At 33.6% G+C, this 23,321-nt stretch overlaps 1 protein-coding gene across 9 annotated transcripts in view; it reads left to right on the top strand.

The window, feature by feature from the left end:
- Window positions 1-23,321, top strand: part of KANSL1L (KAT8 regulatory NSL complex subunit 1 like) — a 141,061-nt gene that overhangs the window by 49,811 nt on the left and 67,929 nt on the right. For 7 of the 9 annotated variants that reach the window (XM_042995241.1, XM_042995236.1, XM_042995244.1 and 4 more), the window contains exons 5-6: window positions 2,850-2,971; window positions 21,797-22,001. In XM_042995241.1, coding sequence (XP_042851175.1) covers window positions 2,850-2,971; window positions 21,797-22,001 — 327 coding nt within the window. The remainder of the gene's footprint in view (window positions 1-2,849; window positions 2,972-21,796; window positions 22,002-23,321) is intronic. The other 2 variants (XM_042995240.1, XM_042995239.1) reach the window with 2 other exon arrangements.

Genomic DNA, 23,321 nt, shown 5'->3' with positions numbered 1-23,321 from the left:
AGGTGGTGTTTTCAGTAGTGTTGCTTATGTTCCCACTTCACTCTCTTTTCTCTCTCATCCCATAGGATCACTACCCTTTCAGTTTGGCCCTAATTGTTTCTCATTCCAGAATAATGTACTTGCTTGGTCAGTCAGGTCTTCTGTTTTTTTGTTTTCGTTTTTATTTTTTTTACCTGTAGTTCATTATTTATCCTTTGAAAAGAGATTCTTTTAATATTTTTTTTTCTCCTTGTTAGCACCGATTTGTTTTGTTAGACCTGAGTTATTAATATCAGAACGGGCTAATTTACAGGGTCTAGTGAGAAATGAAATCACATAGCTCTTTGTTAAAAACAATTTTGAAGAGTTTTAAGTCAGTAGCAGCAGGGCATTAAGCAAGCATGGCACCCTTCTGAGTGCAGCCTTGTGTGACTGCTCAGGTTGCTCACCCATGAAGTTGACCCTGGGTATCACATGTTTATTTTTGGTCCCATTGCTGACAGGAGTGCCAGAGGCTTTGGAAGAGAAGGGAACCGGGAGTTGTGAGAACAATGGTAATGGTTTTAGGTATAGGAAGAGTAGAGCAAAAGGATACAGAAAGGGACACCAGCAATCTCTTGTAGAGGTCATTAGTAAATTGCCCATGAACAGGTCATTTGCTCTGGAAACATATGCTAATAATGTTTTCGTAGGCCAATTAAAAAATTGTTTACAAATGCTGCTGAAGAGGGATGAGAATTAAGTGGCAGGCCTGGCAACCCTGATACTACACATATTTTTCTTAAGATAACCTGTTGGTATATAACTGTTTGTTGACTGTAGTGGACCTTGAATATAGATCCGGTATTGATGACTTACCTGAATTAATTTTATTAGAGAAATGTTCGCTTCCCAAACAAAATTTATTTATGTATCTCAAAACAATGAAAGAGTTGGCAATTAAAATACTAAAGGCACTATTAAGTTGTACACTGATATGAGTTTTAAAAAGCAACTTACTGATCTATAATATTAATGTATACTTGCATTATTAGGTAATGTATTTTATTCATAAATTAAAAGGTAACTTTATTTTAGAACTTTAGGTAATTTAAATTTCAAACTGGTGTATTTACATTAAAAACCTTGTTATCCAATAGCTAGTAAGTGTTTTAACTTTGAGTTGATTAGTTTTTATCTTAAGAGTTTAAATTATGCCTCTCCTAATTTTACTTTTTTTCTCATTTTTATTATGAATTTCTTATCCCAAACATGGACTCAGATATTTGTGATTTTTATTGGGCTGGATTGAGTTGGTTGTTATGCTGTTCTTCTGAGCCAATTATTCACATGTACCTAACCGGTTACCTCCAGGGGCTTAGAAGATTTTTAATGATATTTTTGGCAGTGGAACAATGAAAAGAGTGTATCAGTGTTTTGGACTGAAAAATATGGGATACTTTATAAATTTCTTTGTATGACTAAACTAATGAATGCTTACCAAGTGGATAAAGACTGTATTTGTACTGATTTTGAAAATGAGCTTTAATTGAAAAATGAGTGATAATTTTTAAAATGAAGTCATTTGGTATGTATTACTTTTTAAGAAAATAAATGGTAAAAAATTTTCAGGGTCCTTTTCAAAGATTTTTTGAAGAATTCAAATATTAGATTTAGTTCTATTATATTCTTTAGTCTCATTATTTCTAATAGTATGTTATTAGTTTCATACAAATGAAAAATTTAAAATAATTATTTTATGTGCCCCTCTATTTTATAATGGAATATCTTTCAGTTAATAAAAATGGTGACACAGGTCTGCATATTTAAAACAATAAAATCATACATTAGTAAGTGAGAAAACCAGGTTTTAGAAAATTGATGTGACACGATTAAATTAGAACTGTGTGTGTGTGTGTGTGTGTGTGTGTGTGTGTGTGTGTGTGTGTGTGTGTATGCGTGTTGTATATACTCACATATACTCAGAAAACTTAGTCTAGAGGGATGGATATATACCAAGATATTAGCAGTGTTTTTACTCTGTGAAATATGAATGCAGGAGACTTTCTTTTCCCTTTTTAAGCCCCTCTATACTTTCCCTTTTTCTACAATAAGCACAGATTACATATGTAATGAAAATAGTTGTCATTCTTCTGTAGAAACGTACTGTTTCCACTGACGTAGCCTATGTTTATTGTAATTGTTGTAGGTTATTGTTTTAGGATAATTTAATATTTATTACATATTACAAATATATTATGTATATTTAAATTTGGAGTAAGGGTCAGTGAAAATTTGGAGTACCTAAAAAAACCCTGATATTTTTGAATTAGGAAAAATATTGAGAAACAGTGTGGCATTGGATTCAAGCCTGAATTTCTTACCAACTTTATAATCCTTGCTCAAGCTTCAATTTCCTCAGCTGTAGTTGATTTTAATAGTAATATCAGTAGTTCTAATACTAATTACTTTGCAGGTTAATTGTAAAGATTAGAAATAATCTGTTTAGTGCTTTGTATAGTGCCTGGCACATAGTAGGCACTTAATAAATTATAGCTATGACTTTGTTATTATTAACTTGGCTGCCTCAAAGGAAATATTTTGTAGATGCTATTAGCTAAATTCAAATGTTTTAAGAGGATAGGATGAGTAGATAAATGACCTGTAACAAAAATGGATATGGTAAAGGACTACTTTAAAATGTGAACATACTTATAATAAATGGAAAAATTAGTAGTGACATAAATCATCTTTGGAGATTAAAATATTTACTAAAATACAAGCATTTACTTGTTTCATGAAAAGTCAAGCATTTAGTAGGTGCTAAAGGTGTGAGACTTAACTCACATGTCTTACTTAGCAGTAGTAAAAGGTTACTTGTTTTCTTGCAGAGTGCACAGTTGACGGAAATCATCAACAGTCTGATTGCCCCTCTCAACTTGTCCCCAACTTCATCACCCCTATCCTCCAAATCCTGTAGCCATAAATGTCTAGCGAATGGCATTTCCAGGAGGTAGGTATCAGTGAGATAGTTTGGTTTCTAAATTTGACGTTGGTGATTTTATTTTATTTTATTTTTGATCTTTTAAGTAGTATAGCTGCTTTTTTCTTCTTAAGCACTATTAGAGTACAATCAATAGAACATGGATACATTTTTAGATAGCATCAAACTTACATAATTAAGATTACTGTAAACCTTAGAACGAGGGAGAAAGTTTTCCAGGATGTTTAATGTTTCTGAAAAAGAAAAACTGCGATACCCTTTGTTAAAGAAGTACTGCTTTATTTAACACACGTTCCATTTTGTACATTTTCTATTCTGTAGCTCTATATGGCCTTTTCAATGCATTTTAAGAAAAAAGATGCTAGATATATTTTGGACACAGAAGATGGATAGATTTCATCCGCAAAATTCAGTTTAAGTTTCACTTAATCTGTATCTCAGCTTTTATAAGGAAAAAATTTTTTTCTGAATGTAGTTAATATAAAAATTCCTGTAATCATTAGCAATTTATTACATTTATCAGCAGATACACAATTACATATATATGGGATCATAATTCTTTTTTGGGAACAGCTTTTGTTCTCTTTTATTTTCCTTATTTTTCTCTTTTAAAGATTCAGTTAGAATTAAAGATGCTAATAGAATATTATTTTGTGTGTACATCTAATTTTTTTCAAATAAAATTGTAATGTGGGCTCCTTTAACTACCATAGAGGACTGAGTATAATTTAGGATTGGGAAATATTTATATTAATAATTATATGATTTATTGTTAAATTTTGTCTAATATGGCATGAAAGGAACATTTGTACCATGGTAAAAATGATGCAGAGTAGCTATCACATTCTTAATGAGACTAGTGGATATAAACTGAGTCTTAAATATAGTGTTATTTGGGTTTTATTTCTAATTTGTTATTTTGAAAATCTAAGTTTTGATACTTTCACTATTTCATTTGTGCTGAGTCTTTTATTCATTGTTGTGTTACAGAAAAAGTTCTTCTGTTGGTTTCACTTTATTTTTGTTGATTTTATATATTCATTCTTTATATCACTGATGATTCACTTTGAAAGCAGATTCTCATATTGTGTAGGACAACTCTCATATCTTCATTTATGAGAACATATGCTAATTAAGGAAGTCATAATTACAAAAACAAAAAGAAAGTCATAATTACAAGTTGAGCCATTAAATACCATTAAATTGGTGTGCAAACATTGTGATTTGTGGCCATGCCCATTTTAGGTAACACTTGTTTACCTAACCAGGTATTACACTATTACATAAATATGCATGTGTGTACATATTTTCATTTTAATGTACTTGGCTATATTTTTCGTTACTCATTCACACAGCATATTGCATAACTATTTGCTGTATGTCATATAGTCATAGTTCTAGGTTACAAAGATGAAGAAGACAGTCTCCACTTTTAGCTAACTTGCAGTCTCATAGGTGAAACATAATAATTTAAAATATGTAATAATAAAGCAATTGTGTGAAGTTGTTTGAATATTTGATTTTAATAGCTGTCATAGTTGAAAAGATAGCTCATAAAGATAACATGGTTCCAAATGAAAGAGGTATAACATGGGCTTTATTTACTAAATCATGATACTTTTTCAATTCTGTCTACTAATAGTTCAGAGGTTCTTGTTGACATCTGCTAATAATTGCCATCTTTCCTGATCTCAGGTATTTATTCCTACAAATTAATTGGAAAGTTTGTTTTTGAAAGTTTAGGAAGGGGCCTGGGGGGAAAACTAAAAAAAGGAAAAAAAAAGTTTATAACAGGTTCAAAATCTACTTAAATTCTTTGTTTGATAGATTTAAGACCAGATTAAAGTTTGCTCTCCAACTTTTTGAAGTATGCTGATATGTAAGTGTTTTCATTAGTTTTATTAATTTTACTAATTCATTTATTTTTGGCAATAATCAGCATTTTTTCAAAATGCCTTCTATATAACATGAGTTCCTTTCAAAAAGCATTCTCACATTTGTTGTCAAAATACATTTCTTGTGAAGAAAAGATTTTATAACATTTGCTAGAAAATGTAATATAGCCACCTTTCATTTAAAGAGAAGGTAAGCAAATTTAGAATATTAGAGATTTTGTTTAAAATGTATAATTTATGTTTAAGTTTATTAACTGTTTTTAAATGCTTTGTTACCACATAACCAGCAAACTGCTGTGTGAAACAAAAGATGTGGGGGATACTTCTTGTTTCATTAAATTTTTTGTAAAAATTCTGTTTGTGATAAATATATACCATAATATACAAGTCTATTTAACCAGGAACACAGAAACTGGAACATATTGCAGATAACAGAGTAATAACTCTGAAGGAAAAGTAGAAAGTTTTGAGGGTTTGTGATTGTTGTCTCACATGCCACAGGGAGGTACTAAAAAATGTCTCTTGGCTTTGTCAGTTATAAATTGAGACCTTAGCACAAGCAGTGTAGTGGCATGATGGAGAGAGACAAGCGTGAGCTAGTAAGAGAATTGGAGATGAAGTACAATGGAGTCAAGGTTACATTTTCAAAATTGCTTGCTGTGAAGGCCAAAATAAAATGGATGTACAAGGTCAAGAAAGGTATTTTGTTTTTAAAATGGAAGAAATGTAAGTATCTTTATTAAAATGAAGGAAAAGAGCTAGAGATGGTAACTATAGGAATACATATCATAAAGTTATGGAGGGGCCTTTAAACAGGTGGAAATACATGTGTTCCTAGAGAGTGGCATGACAGAGATTAAAACGGATGAAGTCACAGTTGTTTGTATAAAGTGACTAGCCAAGAGTGGCAAAGGGAGCTATAGGAGTTAGGTAAAGGTGTGGATAGACATTGACCAAACATTTCTCTTCTCTTCATTTCCCTTTCTGCCCCTCCTCCTTTTTTTGTAGCATGAACAGCCTACCCCTGGAGAATGATGTTTTGTGGTTTCTAAGTTGTTTTCTTTTTTTTTGTTAACCCTTTAGCTATATTGCAAAAAATACTTAGCTGATATTTGTAGAACTAGTAAGAATTTAAAAGCAGTCTGTAATTGAACTTTTTATAAAATAAGCAAATGCATAATCGTGAAATTCTATACATTTAACAGATTATTTTAGTACTCACATTTGAGAATATTACCATAGATTTAGAAAATTAATTGGACACACAATTTTATATTACAGTAATACGTGAAAAAACTTTGGTTTAAAGATATCTGTATTGAAGGAAGGTGAAATTTATCTATTTATGAGCCTTTTGATCCTGGAAGTAAATAAATGCCGAATGAGGCCTAAATTTAGTTCTTATATCTTTGTCATTTCTCAGCATTGTTGTTATTTTTTTCTTCACATGTAAAATGTGAAAAAAAAAAAATCTTTAAAACTCAAAGGTTTTCACGAATAAGGACTTAATTAATTTAATGTTATTCAAACTTGACACTTAACTAGAAAGTACTTTCTGAAGATGTCCCTTTTAAGCATATAAATACTATTCATTTTATGTATTTCAGTAAATGTGAAGGTAAGAAAATTAATCATTTGAATAAGAACTTTTAAAATCCTGATAAAACAGGGGCACCTGGGTGGCTCAGTCAGTTAAGCATCCAACTTCAGCTCAGGTTGTGATCTCGAGGTCTGTGAGTTCGAGCCCTGTGTCGGGCTCTATGCTGACAGCTCAGACAGAGCCTGGATCCTGCTTGGGATTCTGTGTCTCCCTCTCTCTCTGCCCCTCCCCAACTCGCACTCTGTCTCGGTCTCTGTCTCTCTCTGTCTCAAAAATAAACATTAAAAAAATTAAAAAATAAAATCCTAATAAAATGTATACAACATAGAATTTACCATTGCAACCATTTTTATGTTTAATGGCAGTTAAGTACATTCATTGTTGTGCAACAATCACCATTATACATCTCCAGAACTTTTTTTTCATCTTTCTAAACTGAAACTCCATACACATTAAAGAGTAATATCCCATTCTTCCTTCTTTCCATTCCTTGGCAACCACCACTCTGCTTTGTGTCTCTGTGAATTTGACTACTTTGGATATCTCACGTAGTCCTACAGTATTTGTCCTTTTGTGACTGGGTGATTTCATTTAACATAAGGTCATCAAGATTCATCCATATTGTGACATGTGTCAACATTCCCTTTTTAAGATTGAATAATATTCTATTTTATGTATAGAATACTTTTTTTTAGTCCATTGATATCTGGGTGAACATGTGGGTTGCTTGCACCTTTTGGCTATTGGGAATAATGCTGCTATGAACATGAGTATAGAAATATGTGTTTGAGTCCTTGCCTCTTTTTTTTCGTTTTCATTTGAGTCCTTGCTTTTTAATTTTTTGGACATATATCCAGAGGTGGAATTGTTGGATTGAATAAGAATATTTTATTAGGTATTTTGAAAATGAGAAATTAGTGAATGTTAATGATATTTCTAAGCCAAAAGCTAAGAAAAAGCAAGAAGCAAGAAAAGTAAGCAAAGCTCAGCATCTACTATTGTCTGAGGACAAATTCTGACAAAATTGAGTTTTGATAGCTTTGTGGAGGGATAAAGAGAAATCAAAGCCAAATCAAAAATCAAGTGAAGTTTTAATAGCTTGTGGGGTGAGAGGAAGATAAATCAAAACCTTGCCTCTGATAGGGAGATGAAATGAAATCTTCCTCCATGGTTTACAGCCTCAGAGTAAATGTAACTCAGGAAGAAAACTGTTCCCCTTCCCCACATAGGGCACCATGGGGGAGAGTTGCCCTGGTCCCGAGCAGAACAGAAACAAAACAAAACTTATCTGTCTTTATAGCCTGACCATGGTGGGGACTTGCACATTGATTTTCAGTTCAAATTTGTATTAATGAGTGATCCAAGGAATCCCTAGTTTAAAATGGTTTTGGAATGGGTCATACTACAAGGTAGATGGCAGAGGCAATTGTAGATTCAGTTCTTCACTGGAAGAAGACACCTTCTTTCTTAGCCCCAGAAAATCCTTAGGAATAATTTTTCAAGGCAGTGATCAGCACACAGTTAAATATAATCAAATATGTAAGGACATCAGTAGGAGTAAGAATAAGGAAAATAACAGCAAAAACAGATTACCAAGTTCTCAGATACCAGAATTATTAAACCCTGATAATTTTTAGAAAATAGTGCTGCTTCTGATTTTAGAAATAAAAGATAGGCTTGAAAATATCTGCGGGGAAGAAACTATAAAAGTTATGTAGCACATTTGAAAGAGGTCCAAATAAAACTTCTGAAAAATACTGAAATTAAAGAACTAAGTAAGATTGGGGAAGCTGGGTGGCTCAGTCGGTAAAAATCCAACTTCAGCTCAGGTCTTGATCTCACGGCTCGTGGGTTTAAGCCCCACATTGGGCTCTGTGTTGACAGCTCAGAACCTGGAACCCAGAACCTGGAATCCCAGAGGATTCTATGTCTCCTCTCTCTCTGCCCCTCCCCTGCTCCCTCTCTGTCTCTCTCTATGTCTCTCTGTGTCTCTCTCTCTCAAAGATAAATATTAAAAAAATTAAAAAAATAAGTAAGTTTGGCAACATTGACACAATTGAAGAGAGAACATATAACAGAAGATAGATTAGAAGAAAAATTCCAGATTGTAGGAAAAGAGACAAAACTGTGGGAAATAACAAAGAGTCGTTTAAACAAGTGAAACATATTGAGTAAGTCTTAAATGGAGACCTGAAGATGACATAGAGAATGGAGCAGAAGCAATATTTGAAGAGGTTTTGGTTGAAAAATTACCTGATCTGATAAATGACACCAAATTCAGGAAGCCAAACACAGATTCTTGAGCAGGACAAATAAAAAAAAAAAAAAATCTGTCCATAGAAACAGAGGAAATGGGGAGAAAACAAAGACAAATGGAACATTTGAAAGCAATAATGGAGGGGGGAAGGAGGAAGATCTCACCTTAACTGAAGCCACAGTTGGACTAACAGCTGACTTCTCAAGAATAAGAGCCACAGTGCAGTGGAAGGGGATCTTCAGTGAGTTGAAAGAAAACTGCCAGCCTAGAAATTCTATACCCAGAGAAAACATCTTGAAAGCCTGAGTGTGAAACACAAATGTTCTCAGACAAATCAAAACTGAAGAGTATGTCACTAGTAAATTCTAATTATAATGATAACCATAAAGGGTGTGCGTCAGGCAGTGGAAAGTGATGATACTAGAGGAGTAATTGGAGATGCAAGAGACAATGAAGAACAAATGAAATGGTAAATAATTATATGGGCATATTTAAACAAACAGTAGTAAAACATGTCTAGTGGGGCCAAAAAGAAAAAAAAAATCTATGGCAACAATAGCATGTAGGTCAGGAGGAAGAAAATGGTTTGAAGTTGTTCTCAAGTCCTTGAATTATTCAGGGCACTGGTAAAAGTACTGATTTTGATTTAACTTTTTATCTTTCTATGCTAAATATGAAGAGGAAGTCCACGTGGTGGGGGAGGAGGCTTCATAGGTGCCAGTAATGTTCCATTTCTTGGCCTGAGTGACGATTATGGGACAGGAGTAGGAGGAGTAGGGAGGAGTAGGTGAGGCATTGCTTCATAAGTTAAACATAAGATAAACATTTTATGTTTTTATCTATAGGTAACATATTTCACAATCAAAAAGTTCAGAAAGATAGGATACAAATTATACACTTTAAAAATGATAAATAGAAAACACAGTGGCCATAATAGGTTTAAAAAAACAATTAAAAATTTTTTTAATGTTTATTATTTTTGAGACAGAGAGAGAGAATACGAGTGGGGAAGGAGCAGAGAGAGACGGGGACACAGAATCCGAAGCAGGCTCCAGGCTCTGAGCTGTCAACACACAGCCCGATGCAGGGCTCAAACCTATGAACCATGAGATCATGACCTGAGCTGAAGTCGGACATTTACCCTGAGAATGATCCAGTTAATTGATTTTATAACCTTTGCCCTTTATCTGTCAAATCTGTCTTAATCTAGGATATCCATTCTTTTTAAATGAAAGCATTCATACATACTTGTGGAAAGCAGATGAAGAATGCCTAAAAAACATAAAAAGGACATGTAGCTGTAGTGTATTTTTAATTGTCCCTCTGATCAAAAAGTTCTTTTATAGGCACTTGTGAATTTTGAGGTGCATACTCAACTGAAATGTGTAAGTTAATTCAAATATCAGACCTAATAATAGCAGTATAATAATAGGAAGTTGCAGAATGTAGATATAGGCAAAAGGTACACTTAAAAATGATAGGAAATTTAGTGATTTACTGTGATAAATAATATATGTTTACTTTATAGTTCTTAAAAGTTATAATGGTGCCTAAATATTTACATTCTTTCTGCTCCAAAAATTTTATAAAATCTTAACAACATTTGGCCCTTATTCAGTTCCCACTCCTACCCAATTTTTACAATCATATTATCTTAAAAGGTACATGTTAGTCTATTAAAATGTAGTATACCACAAAACAGATCATTGAGAATTAAAGGTATGTCTTGCAGTAAACGTTAAATACTGAGAGATAGTACATGATTGTATGAGAAGTAAATAAGATAGTACATACAGAAACCTTATAACAATGCCTGGCATGTAAGAAATAGCCAAATAATGTTAACCATTGATATTCTTATGTAAGAACATATTATATATGTTAAAACTGTATATTAAAATTATAGGTAGTCTGTTATGTCTTTTATATCCTGGCATTATACTAGTTATTGATTTAAAACTATCCTTACTTTTTTAAGAGTACTTCAAAGTGGTCTTGGTTATGATAAGGATTTTAAGGCGTATGTAGGGCCACCTGTTACTGAACACTCATCATATAGATACTGGAAATCAGAGATACCATCTGTTTCTCCATCATGTCTCTTGGGGAGATATAAGTTGCTGTCCTACCTTTGGTCTGCCTGGTGGGTATGGTACCCTGTAATTGAACCAAGCGTGTAAAAATTCAGGGTAAACATAGTGTTGGGTTTTATTCTCAAATTATATAAAACATACCTTCTCAAAAGATCATATTGGGACATTTAATCTCTCCCTGCCCCCCTAAAAAAGTTTTAACTTGTATTCATTTTTAACCAGTTAATAGTGGTTTTTATAATTTAGTTCTTTTGGGGTAACCTGTGGTTATGAGAGTATAGAGTATACATTTTTATATATTCTTTTTGTTTTAGACATTTTGTGACCTTGAGCAAGTCAGTTAATCTCTTTATAGCTCATTTCTTTAAATTTACTGGGACACAACTATTTATAAAGTAGTTTCTAGTACTAATATTTTTCAATTAAATGTTTATTTTTGGGGAACTCTTTTTTTTTTTAACAAATGAACAATAAAAATGTAAAGATTTCAACACAGCCTAAAATGTGTCTTTTTGTCACATGACTTTGTGATTTGCTTTGGATGTAGTCATTTTATGTTAGTTTATATCAAGAGACATAGTGAATAGAGACAAATTATTCAACATAACTTAAAAGCATAAAAGAAGTTAATATGAAAGAGGTACTCGGGACAGTGGGAGAAATGAGGATTCTACTCAAACGCTAGAAACTTTCAAATAAGCCAAGAATTGTTGAAGTAAAATTTATTGCATATTGCCTTTCTTGGATGACACTGTGGTGAATTCAGTTTTTGATAACTCAGGCTCATGACTATGACCACATTCTCATGGACTATGGAGATTAATAGCTGTATATCTGTAAAAGAATTCACTTAGTAGTTCACAAAATATCTACTGTGTGACCTCAGTGTGCTAGGCATTGGATTGGGCACTGGGGATACATGTTGAATAAAAATACATGTGGCTTCTGTCCTCACAATATAGGCTCTAGTTGAAGAAAAATGCCATCAACCAAATACTCAAATAAATGCATAATTTTAAACTCTGATCGGGTACTATGAGAAAATTCATTGTTAAGCATATACCTTTGGAATCAGACAAATCTGACTCAATCCCAACTCTGCCATTTGGTAGCATTGTGATCTTGGGCAACTTTCTAAGTCACAGTTCAAAAGAAAAAAGTCTGCTTCCTGGATTGTTGTGAGGATCAAATGAAATAACAAGTGTGACATTGTTTTGCTTTATTTTTTTTTGTTTTTTTTTTACTTGTTTATTGTCTATCTTTTTGGATGAGAAAATATAAGCTCCATAAAAGCAGGAGTTTTTTTTAGTCTGAGTTATTAACTGCTATTTTCCTAGCATCTGCATCAGTGAGAGTCACATAATGGGCAGAATAGATGTTCGTTGAATGAATGAAATGTCTTTCAAGATTTCTTGCAGGTAATCAGCATTCCATAAAAAAATATTTTGTACTGGGGCACCTGGGTGGCTCTGTTTGTTAAGCATCTGACTTTGGCTCAGGTCGTGATCTCTTGGTCTATGAGTTCAAGCCCCGCATTGGGTTCTGTACTGACAGCTCAGAGCCTGGAGCCTGCTTTGGATTCTGTGTCTCCCTCTCTCTGCCCCTCCCCTGCTTGCTCTCTCTCTCTCTCTCTCTCTCTCTCTCTCTGTTTCTCAAAAAAAAAAAAAAAATTGTACTTATTTGTCTTTTCTCCCCCATTGTCAGATTGATGCTTTAGTTATTGCTCTCATGGTTATCTCCTGCAGTTCTGTTTCCTCTCATCTAACTTAACTCTGGACCAGAAAAGTAGATAACTAAAGTGGTAGAACGATTTATACTATAAGAGACATTTCTTAGTAAGAAAGAATGCCTCTCCTAACAGTAACAGGAGTGAACTGTGAGGTTTTTTTGTTATTTAAAAAGCTTTTGTGATTTCATCCATATTCTGGCTACTTGGGGTTGCCAAGTAAGTAATCTCATAAGTGAAGATTATTATTATTACTTCACTTATTTCTTCTAATAAGGCATACTTATTCTAGCTTTATATCACATTATATCATAATTTTTGTTTATAATTAGGTTAGAAGAAATTCAAGTTTTGAATTTTTAAATGTTGGCCACTATTCTGTTTATTAATTTTTAGTGGATCACATAGAGGTAGCTCAATGTTTGATATAATTTTTAAAAGACATTTCAGGTCATTTTTACAATATCCTACTGAACTGTTCTCTCACAATATCTAAAGTAAATTCACTTGGTTAATTATTTTCCAGGCTACCTGTTTGCCCACTTGTTATTCATTGATTGCCAATCCCCACCTCTTATTTAATGGCAGTATCTCCCAGAAGTTAGAATTGTTTTTTTTTAGCTTTACTCATCTTGGCAACAGGGTCTAAGATGAGTCACCAGGAACTGAGAAAACTGAAAAGATTGAGTCTTCAAACAAATGAAGCATTACATTTTATCATCATCAGAGATAGTTATTAGTTTTTAGATCTCCTACTCTAAAATGAAGATAAAATGTAAATGGATCCTTGTTTACCCCATGGGGTATTATTATCTCTGAGAAAGTGAATTTCTATTTGAAGTAATGTCTAGATTTTTATTATTGTTATTGTTGCTTCTTTTTGCCTTAATGAGACCCAGAACATGATATGAAATTAAATTCCAATGAATCATTGCCATGCTATTTATTTCCACTAATGGTAATTATCTCATGAAATGCAACCATTCCTTCTAATTGGGTATCATAATTGAAAAACTGCAGTAAAACTGGCAAACTAATTACATAGAAAGTAATTCTTTTATACTTATAGTATCTTCAATAGTTACTTCTCACAAGAAAACCCTCTTAGCTGCATATTCTAGGCTGATATTTTCAACATAATTTTGGATTCATATGAGCAACACATTATCATATTAGCTGAATGTGTGACATCAATAAGGAAATAAAATTTCCCAGCTGTGTTTTTTAAGTAATGCCAGTAGGAATTATTTTCTTTTGTAAAAACATTTCTTTCCCCTTCTTACCTGTAATTCTAAAACCTGATTTTATAGAGAATGTGTGGCATCAATAAGGAAATAAAATTTCCCAGCTGTGTTTTTTAAGTAATGACAGTAGGAGTTATTTTCTTTTGTAAAAATTCTTCTTTTTACCTCTAAGTCTAAAACTTAATGTTATAGGGACTGTTTAAATAGTGTTATAACCAGTGGATGGAATATCATGTATTTAAAAAATCATATGGTAACATGTTTAGTTTGGAATGTTACGTGGAAGAATCAGGATACCGAAACCATTGTATAGGAACATTTCATAGAAAAAAAAGACTTGAAGGATATAATTTTAATGAAAGCTGTATTTGTGTTTAGATGATGGGATTTTGAAATCCTTTTTCAACTTTTTTCTATTTCCAAATTTTCCTTTAAAATGAAAAATAGTAATTAGCAAAACAAAGTCTCCATTTCAAACTTTAAAACAAATTACATGTCAGAAAAACAGCTAAGAGATTATATTGAAGAATCTGAACCGTATCTCCCAAACTATATATTAGCTAGAGATGTTTGACAAACTTTAGGTCTCAATACTCACAAAAATATAACCACCACATTGGTTTCATAGTCTCTTTGCTTAATGCTTTAAAAAGCACCACTTGAGAGGTGCCTGGGTGCTTTAGTTGGTTAAGCATCTGACTCTTTCAGCTCAGGTCATAACCTCAGGGTTCATGACTTCAAGCCCCATGTTGGGTTCTGTGCTGCCAGTGCAGAGCCTGCTTGGGATTCTCTCTCTCCTGCTCTCTGTCTGCCCCTCCCCTGCTCACACCCTCATGCTCTCTCTCTCTCTGCCCCTCACCTACTCTCTCTCTCTCAAGAATAAATAAGTCAGAAAACCCCTTAAAACCAAAGTACTATTTGAGGGGCACCTGGCTGGCTCAGGCAGTAGGATATGGGATTCTTGATCTCAGGTTGTGAGTTTGAGCTCCATATTTAGACGTAGAGATTACTAAAAACAAACAAACAAACAAACAAAAAAAAACACTTGAAGTTGTCAGGATAAAAATAGCAGATAGCACTATAATTGTCTCTTTTACTCTCTACCTTTTATTATGGACAAGTTTGACATATAGAAAGCATAGTAAAATGAAATCACATATTCCCCAGGTTTAAGAATTCCCAAGATTTTGGGGTACCTGGCTGGCTCAGTCAGTAGAGCATATGATTCTTGATCTTGGAGATGTGAGTTCAAGCCCCATATCAGGGATAGAGTTTACTTAAAAAAATTCCCAAGATTTTCCTGATTCATTTCAGCTATTTCCCTTCCTGACACATTGTTTTCTGTGAATTTTTAAAAATCAAATTGTAGGGGCGTCTGGGTGGCTCAGTCGGTTAAGCGTCCGACTTCAGCTCAGGTCACGATCTCTCGGTCCGTGAGTTCGAGCCCCGCGTCGGGCTCTGGGCTGATGGCTCAGAGCCTGGAGCCTGCTTCCGATTCTGTGTCTCCCTCTCTCTCTGCTCCTCCCCCATTCATGCTCTGTCTCTGTCTCAAAAATAAATGTTAAAAAAAAAAATTAAAAAAAAATTGTATTGATTGTTATTTTAACTTATAAATACTTATGTGTATTTATTTCTTTAACCAACTCTTTTTTTTAACATACCCACCATGGTATTATCATCTGCTTATTATTTTTATATTATTAGCCATAATGTGCTGCTATCGTGAAATTTCTATTCATATTCAGATTTCCTTCAAAATTATTTTTTTATGGTTAATAAAATATGGTTTATGAATCAGGACTGAAACAAAATCCATATTACATTTGGTAATTATCTCCTAAGTCTCTTACTCTCAAGTAGTCATTTAAAAGTCTATTAGAGGGGCGCCTGGGTGGCGCAGTCGGTTAAGCGTCCGACTTCAGCCAGGTCACGATCTCGCGGTCCGTGAGTTCGAGCCCCGCGTCAGGCTCTGGGCTGATGGCTCGGAGCCTGGAGCCTGTTTCCGACTCTGTGTCTCCTTCTCTCTCTGCCCCTCCCCCGTTCATGCTCTGTCTCTCTCTGTCCCAAAAATAAATAAAAAACGTTGGAAAAAAAAAAAATTAAAAGTCTATTAGAATTCTCTAATACAAGGGCACCTGTCTGGCTCAGTTGGGAGAGCATGAAGCTCTTGATCTCATGGTTATAAGTTCAAGCTCCACATTGGGTATAGAGATTACTTAAAAACAAAATCTTAAAGGGTGGGTGCCTGGGTGGCTCAGTCACTTAAGCGCCCGAGTTTGGCTCAAGTCATGATGTCACAGCTCGTGGGTTTGAGTCTTGTGTTGGGCTCTGTGCTGACAGCTTAGAGCCTGGAGCCTGCTTCAGATTCTGTCTCCCCTATCTGCCCCTCCCCTGCTCACGCTGTCTCTCTTTCTCTCTCTCTGTCTCAAAAATAAATCCACATTAAAAAAATATTTTTTTTAATCTTTAAAAAAAGTCCGTAATACAAAAAAAAATGATTTCCAGATGATATGTTTGTTTAGAAAAACAGTACAAGCTCATTTTAGGAAAATTGGAAAATTCACAAAATATTGAAAAAGTGGAAATCATATTGTTCAGAGTGTATTTCTTTTCTGTCATTTTATACATTATTTTCATAGTTGAGCTCTATTAGAAGCACTTTTAGATGTTATTTTAACATTATATCTGAAGCTTTTTCTACTTAAAATATTTCCTTTCCATTTTAATGTCTGCATTAAGATATACTTTATTTCTTGAGAATAGGTATATATCTAATTAGAATGCTGTTTTACATTGTACTTCAAAACATTTTCTTATTGCTAGAGTTGAAGAGACTTGTATTTTTGAGTAAGGGGTACAGTTCTTCTAATTAATACCTAGAGTAGGGGAAATGACCTGGCAAAAGTACAGTTTTCTCTATACCAGATTAATGCCTGTTATCTTGATCTTGATTCATTGGTCATTTGAGAGAGGTGTTTTGCTGCTTGGAAGACAAGTAATGCCCCTAGTGAACCATTTTAGTAAGTTTATGTAAGCCCTATTTTATGTAATTTATTTTAAATTGGTTAATGCCATCCTGAATGTCATTGAGTTGAGTGTATGATGCATTCATTTCTCCAAATACTATCAAGGGAAAACAAGATAGTAAATTCAACTATCAGCAGGATGTTGCTACCGTTAATACTACCACCAAGATAACACCCAAAATCTAATAGGTGTCCCTATATCTTTAGATTGTTTTATTTATTGTGAAATAAGTACATAATATTAGCAGGAAATGATTTTGATAGTGACTTCTGGGCCTTTGGTTCCTGTAGTAATGAAAGTATAGGAATATACTGTTAAAATTGACTTTAAGTTTTCCATTTATACTCTGTACAAGCAAATTGAATGCAATATATTATCCATAAATATATTAACTGCCAAGATTTTCTAGGATTTTAATAGAAAACCAGTGATTTCAGAAAGTCATTAAATAACTATTAGAGAAATTAGTGTTAATGTGAATTCACAACTTTCTAATTATTAGATAAAGCTCTCAGTCATTTTGCACTTTTTAGATTAGAAGAAATTTTTTAGACTTGATTGATGCCTTTTTCTTTTTACAAATCAGAACATCTTATAGTTCTCATCAGCTTTTTCTTATAAATTTATGTTGGACATACTTGACTATAAGATGAAATAAGATATGTCATATTTTACTACCAACAACTACCTTTTGTAAACCAAAGAGAGATTTAGAATAGAACTCAAGGCCATCTGAATATATATCTTTCTAATAAAAGCTCTCTCATAACCTTCTGTTTAGAACTTATTTTGGCTCTTAGGTTAAAGTGTTCAATGTCTACTCATTCACTAAGCTGATTATTTAGGTGTAGTGTGTGTTGTCCATGCACCGTATATAAGCACAGAGCTGGAATGATAAATGTGTATTTCTCTATTCAGTAAGTGTTTATTGAGCATCTGCAGTATGCAAGGTACAATATCAGGAACTTCTGATACAAGGGTAACAAAACAGACACACTCCCTGTACTACTTACAGTCTAGAAAGCAAGACCGTCATTAATCAGATAATCATACAAATGAATGCAAAATTATCACCATGAAAAATGCTGTGGCGGACAGGTGAACAGTGCTATCAGAGCTCAAAAGGGGTTGACCTAGTCTTTGGAAAGAGCATAGCAGGATAAGATTTGTTTTCCCACAAGATTGGTATACAAGGGACTGAAGGGGGAAAAGTGTGGATGAGGGAGACCAGTTAGAAGCTATTGGAGTATTTCTGGACACAAGCTTGGATTAGGGAAATGAGTGACAGTGGAAATGGAGAAAGATGTAAACCCACCCTCACTGCTCTCCCTTCTCAATTATTTAATTCATTTTAAAGCCAAATTATGCTATCTGCCTAGAAAACAGAAAGGATCTATCCTTTGAGGGATTTTTTCTTATTTTTGAGAGAGGGAGAGAGCAAGTGTGCATGTGAGTGGGGGAAGGAGAGAGAGAGAGAGAGAGAGGGAGAGAGGGAGAGAGGGAGAGAGGGAGAGAGGGGGAGGGAGGATCTGAAGAGGAGTCTGTGCTGACAAAAGAGAGCCTGATGTCGGGCCCAAACTCAAGAACTGTGAGATCATGGCCTGAGCTTAAGTCAGAGACTTACCTGACTGAGCCATCCAGGTGCCCCAAAGGGATTTTTATTATTCTCTGAGTGATAGCTTCCAGTTGGAAATCTACAGAAGTATAATTTATTGCCTCACCTGCTACTATCCCACTTACAAGTTTGTGATTTCAAAAGTTCAGTGATAATTGTATATTAATACTTATTGATATTGTCTTGATAATTATAACATGACAGTACCTTATGGTGACCCATTGCATCCTTTGTTTCTGGGGTTCCCAGGGTGTACCTACAACTCAGTGTGAACATTAAGCCTTCTCTTACTGAAATGTTTTTTTCCCCTGTCCTGGGATTTTGCCTCCATGTCCTCCTCCTCCTCCCAATATTATAATAGCTCTCTCTCTCTTTTTTTTTTTCTAAGAATGTCACGTGATGATGATGTCTTATATTGGTTTATTAATGATATCTTTGTTTTAAATTCTTATGTAATGCTTAATTACTAGATATTATCTCCTGATAAAAAAGCTTTATGTTATAGAGTTACTTGAGCAGGGTTGTTGTCTTCCAAATTCCCTCATTTTTCTCTTGTTCTGGTTTTCATTGAGTTTAATTGATTGACTCTCTCTTTAATGTAAAACACTGTGGAAAATAAGTGAATTTATCAGTAATTTATAATAACCCTTTACAATAACCTCATTAATTATTTATAAAATTGGTTTATGTACCAAATGAGCTTTGGTGAGAATAATGTGTTTTACACATTAGTTATGAAATAAAGATTTCACATCTTTGAATTTCAGTACATTTCCCCATTTATTTGGGAAGGATAATTTTTTTTTTAATTTTAGAGAGCATGCAAGTGGGGAGAGGGGGAGAGGGAGAAGGAGAGGGAGGGAGGGAGGGAGAGAGAGAGAGAGTGAGGGAGAAAATCCTAAGCAGGACTCAATACCAGGACCCTAGGATCATGACTTGAGCCGAAATCAGGAGTTGGATGCTCAACAGACTGAGCCACCCAGGCACCCCGAGAAGAATAAATTTTGATGACACTTTGCAAGGATGCTTAACAGAGAGTATTGAAAGTCATTAAGGAAGAATTGTCTACAGCTAGGAACATACTTAATTTAAAAAAACAAAACTTTTTTCCCCTTGATGGTATTGTGTCAGTCACTTGAGAAACTTGAAAATACAACAACATTTAGTGAACAAGTGGCATGTTTTCTGTTCATCTTTAACCCAACCTGTAAGCCTCTAGCCAGTTCAAAAGCTGTTTGCTGTCAGTCTATAAAGAGATTGTGGTTCCCTTCTTTAGGGCTAAGTCTCCTGTGGGTAGGGGAACTAAGGACTCATTAACAACTAAAGAATTGTAAATAGAGGGCCAGGTTAACAGTGCGTCAGGGTCCTGGAATAAAAGCTCTTAATATTCTGTAGATATTACAAAACCTGTCTCTTTTAAGGAACCAATATACCTATCTGCCTAAAGGTATTTCTAACTTGCCAGAAGAACCTCTTTTTGTGACCTGCCTTCCTGGATCCTAGCATCCTGACTTGATGACTTCTTAAGTCAACCAGCTTCTGAAACCTGTCTTCTTCCTGACCTGACACTTCTGTGCCAGCCCTGTGCCCAATTTGATATTCCTATCATCTATACCTTCTGCTCACTCTTGACATGATAGCCTGACTCCATGGCTGTTTCTCAAGAGAAGACTATGACTGACCGCTGATACACTTGTTACAGAAAATAACTTCAGGATATGAGATTGGACCTGTTAATTTGAGAGTAGTGTTATATCTTAAATCTTTCTCAGAAGATCTTTAGAATGCTTACAAACTGGGACTTAAGACATTTTTGACTAGGGCTCTCTGAAGACTAAAGATTTTAAAAGTGAAATAGATAATTATTATCAGCTCTTTTCCCTAAACTGGTTTGGCCAGTAGTACATATTCAAGTATTTGTTGAATGTATGATAGTCCCCAAATTTCATATTTAATTCTTTTTGGTGTCACCAACAAAAGCCATTCAGGTACCTTTATATCTGAGTTAATACTGTGTAAAGCAGTTTTGAATTACTTGCTTTTTATGTACAAGCTATTAATATTTTATAGCAGCCATAAAGATGATTGAAAACTAATGGTGCTACTATAGAAAAACAATATTTTATATTTACTGTTAAACACCAATTCTACTTAAACCAAATAGCATATTTAGAACTTACATGATGATTAGCAGTACAACACATAACACATTCACTTGTTGATGTTAGAATACTGGAGTACCTGGCTGGCTCACTCTGTAGCACATGCGACTCTTGATCTTAGGATAATGAGTTCGAGCCCCACGATGGGTATAGAGATTACTTAAAAATAAAATCTTGGGGCACCTGGGTGGCTCAGTCGGTTGAGCGTCTGACTTCGGCTCAGGTCATGATCTCACAGTTCGTGGGTTCGAGCCCCGCATCAGGCTCTGTGCTGACCGCTTGCTCAGAGCCTGAAGCCTGCTTCAGATTCTACGTCTCCTACTCTCTCTGCCCCTCCCCCGTTCACGCTTTGTCTCACTCCATGTAAAATAAATAAATAAATAAATAAATAAATAAATAAATAAAAATAATAAAATAAAATCTTAAAAAAAATAAAAAACTAAATTGACTAGCTTCTGTCTATATAAACAAGGTTGAAATTGGTATATTATAGTGCCTGAAAAAATTATTTTATATATAATATACTGTATAAATGAAATTAAATTTGTGTGGCATTGAGCATTAACTTCCTCTTGCTATTCTGATTTTAAAAATATTTAAATATAATGTTTAAAAATTAATATGAAGCATAATGATGACATTAATATTGCTTATTTTTATGTGTAGCTTGTGTGATCTATTTCAGTTTATAGTTGTAGCTTCTATACCATCAGAAGTTTTAAAAAGTTCCTAAAACATAGTAGGATGCATGTTTGTTTCAGAATTCATGGAGATGGTATGTAGTGTTTATTTCAGAGCAACTAATGATTTTCAGTATGGGATTTTAGCCCTTTTCAGACTAATAATCTTATGTAATTTCACCCACATGCAAAAAACATATGATGTAAATAGTTACAACACTATGCAACATGCGCGAATTATTAATTTACAGTGAACATTTACGTTGCACCAGCGAACTCATGTGAGCATTTCTAACGTATGGGATTTTTGTTTTGCAGGAGGAAATAGAAGTAGAAATTATTTTCACAACTTGAATATGTAATTCCCCATTAATATCAATTCTTTTGCCAATTGTTACCACAAAATTGGCTAAAATTAATACTCTTCTGTCCTAATAGATCAAGGCAATTTACATTTAGTTTTCTTTGTCTTTTTTGTTTGTTTGTTTGTTTTGTTTTATTCCCTCCACTCCCCAATTATTTCATGGCATTTCAGTGCTTCAGAGAATTTAGATGAGCTCTCTTCCTCCAGTAGCTGGTTACTTAACCAGAAGCACAGTAAGAAAAGGAGAAAAGACAGGACAAGATTGAAATCTCCATCCTTGACTATCATGAGTACAGCAGCTCGAACAAGGCCACTTCAGAGTTTCCACAAACGAAAACTCTACCGATTGAGCCCTACTTTTTATTGGACTCCACAGGTAAGGCTGCCTATGGGGAAACATAAAGATTTTATCATCAGTATATTTCACATACAAGAGGGTATGGATTGTACCTGGTTATTTAGAATAATTACATCTAGAAAGCTTTAAATATATAGTTTATAAATCATGTAGGTATTGATAATATCTAAGTGGAATTAGTAATTTTTTAACATAGCAGTGTATCCTGAAACTTCTCACATCTCCATTTTTTTAAATGCACTGTTATGTTTAAACCAATTTGAAGGAATATTACATATCATGGTTATTTAAAAATTTTACTGGTAAGGGTAATAAAGAAAACACAAGTGTACTACGTATTTGTCCTTTGCTTAGTAAAGAAAAAAGTAAAGAAAATCTATATAGCTGTCAGTTATTTTGTAGGAAATGGCATTGCTCTCCTTTTTAGGTTTGGTATTTGTTAATTCTTTTGAGCACGCCTTTTTCTTTTTCTGGAATATAAGCAATGCAAGTTTATGTATCCGTGCTTATACTTTTTATAATTAAAATGTACTTCATTAAAGCCATTCATTTTAAAAATCATATTTTTCACTTGTTCACAAAATGTTAAGTATGCATCTTTCAGTGCATATCTGAACAAACTGTGGTAAAGGGAAGATGAGTTACCTCTAGTTTTTGTTATATGACCTGCTTTTTTTCTATTACATTTTTAAATACTATGTCAAAGGAAAGAAATGATACTATCATTTAATATTGTTTCTGATTATTACTATATTAACTATTAAATATATTTAACTATTTTAAATATATTTGTATAAAAATCAAGATGCTTGTTTCATTAGAAACCAATTTTAAATTTGGTTTTATAGGCTCCAATTTTAAATAGAAATGTGCATTCTGACAAATTAGTTTTTATTAATAGGTTGATTTTTACCATTTAAGTAGTTTAGATTTTATTACTATTTCCCAACTTGAAAATATTTTTTAAAACTTAGGTTTGTTTCAGACTTTTAAGAAATTCTGCGTAATCAACCAAATAGGAAAATATTTTTTATTTAAAGTTTTTATATACAAAATCACATTTTATTTTTATTTTTAAAGATGCTGTAAACAATAATATTTTTGAAATTGATTTTGTAATTTCAGAATTATAAGTAGAATTGTCTAAAATATTGAGCATATGACTATGCCAAAATATTCTGACTGGAAGGAATTTGCTTGAGTAATTTTGGAGATTTGCTAGATGTTGCTGGAATACTTCATATACCCTGACATTGTAAACGTGGGCCTTTGTACAGCAAACAAATGAAGAAATAAGTGTCACATTATTGTTACTGGTAGACCATATACTTTATCATA

Source organism: Panthera tigris, chromosome C1, assembly GCF_018350195.1.
Source record: "Panthera tigris isolate Pti1 chromosome C1, P.tigris_Pti1_mat1.1, whole genome shotgun sequence".
In the NCBI taxonomy this organism is placed as follows: Eukaryota; Metazoa; Chordata; class Mammalia; order Carnivora; family Felidae; genus Panthera; species Panthera tigris.
The sequence above is the reverse complement of the archived record's forward strand: the minus strand, read 5'-3'. Positions and strand labels throughout refer to the sequence as shown.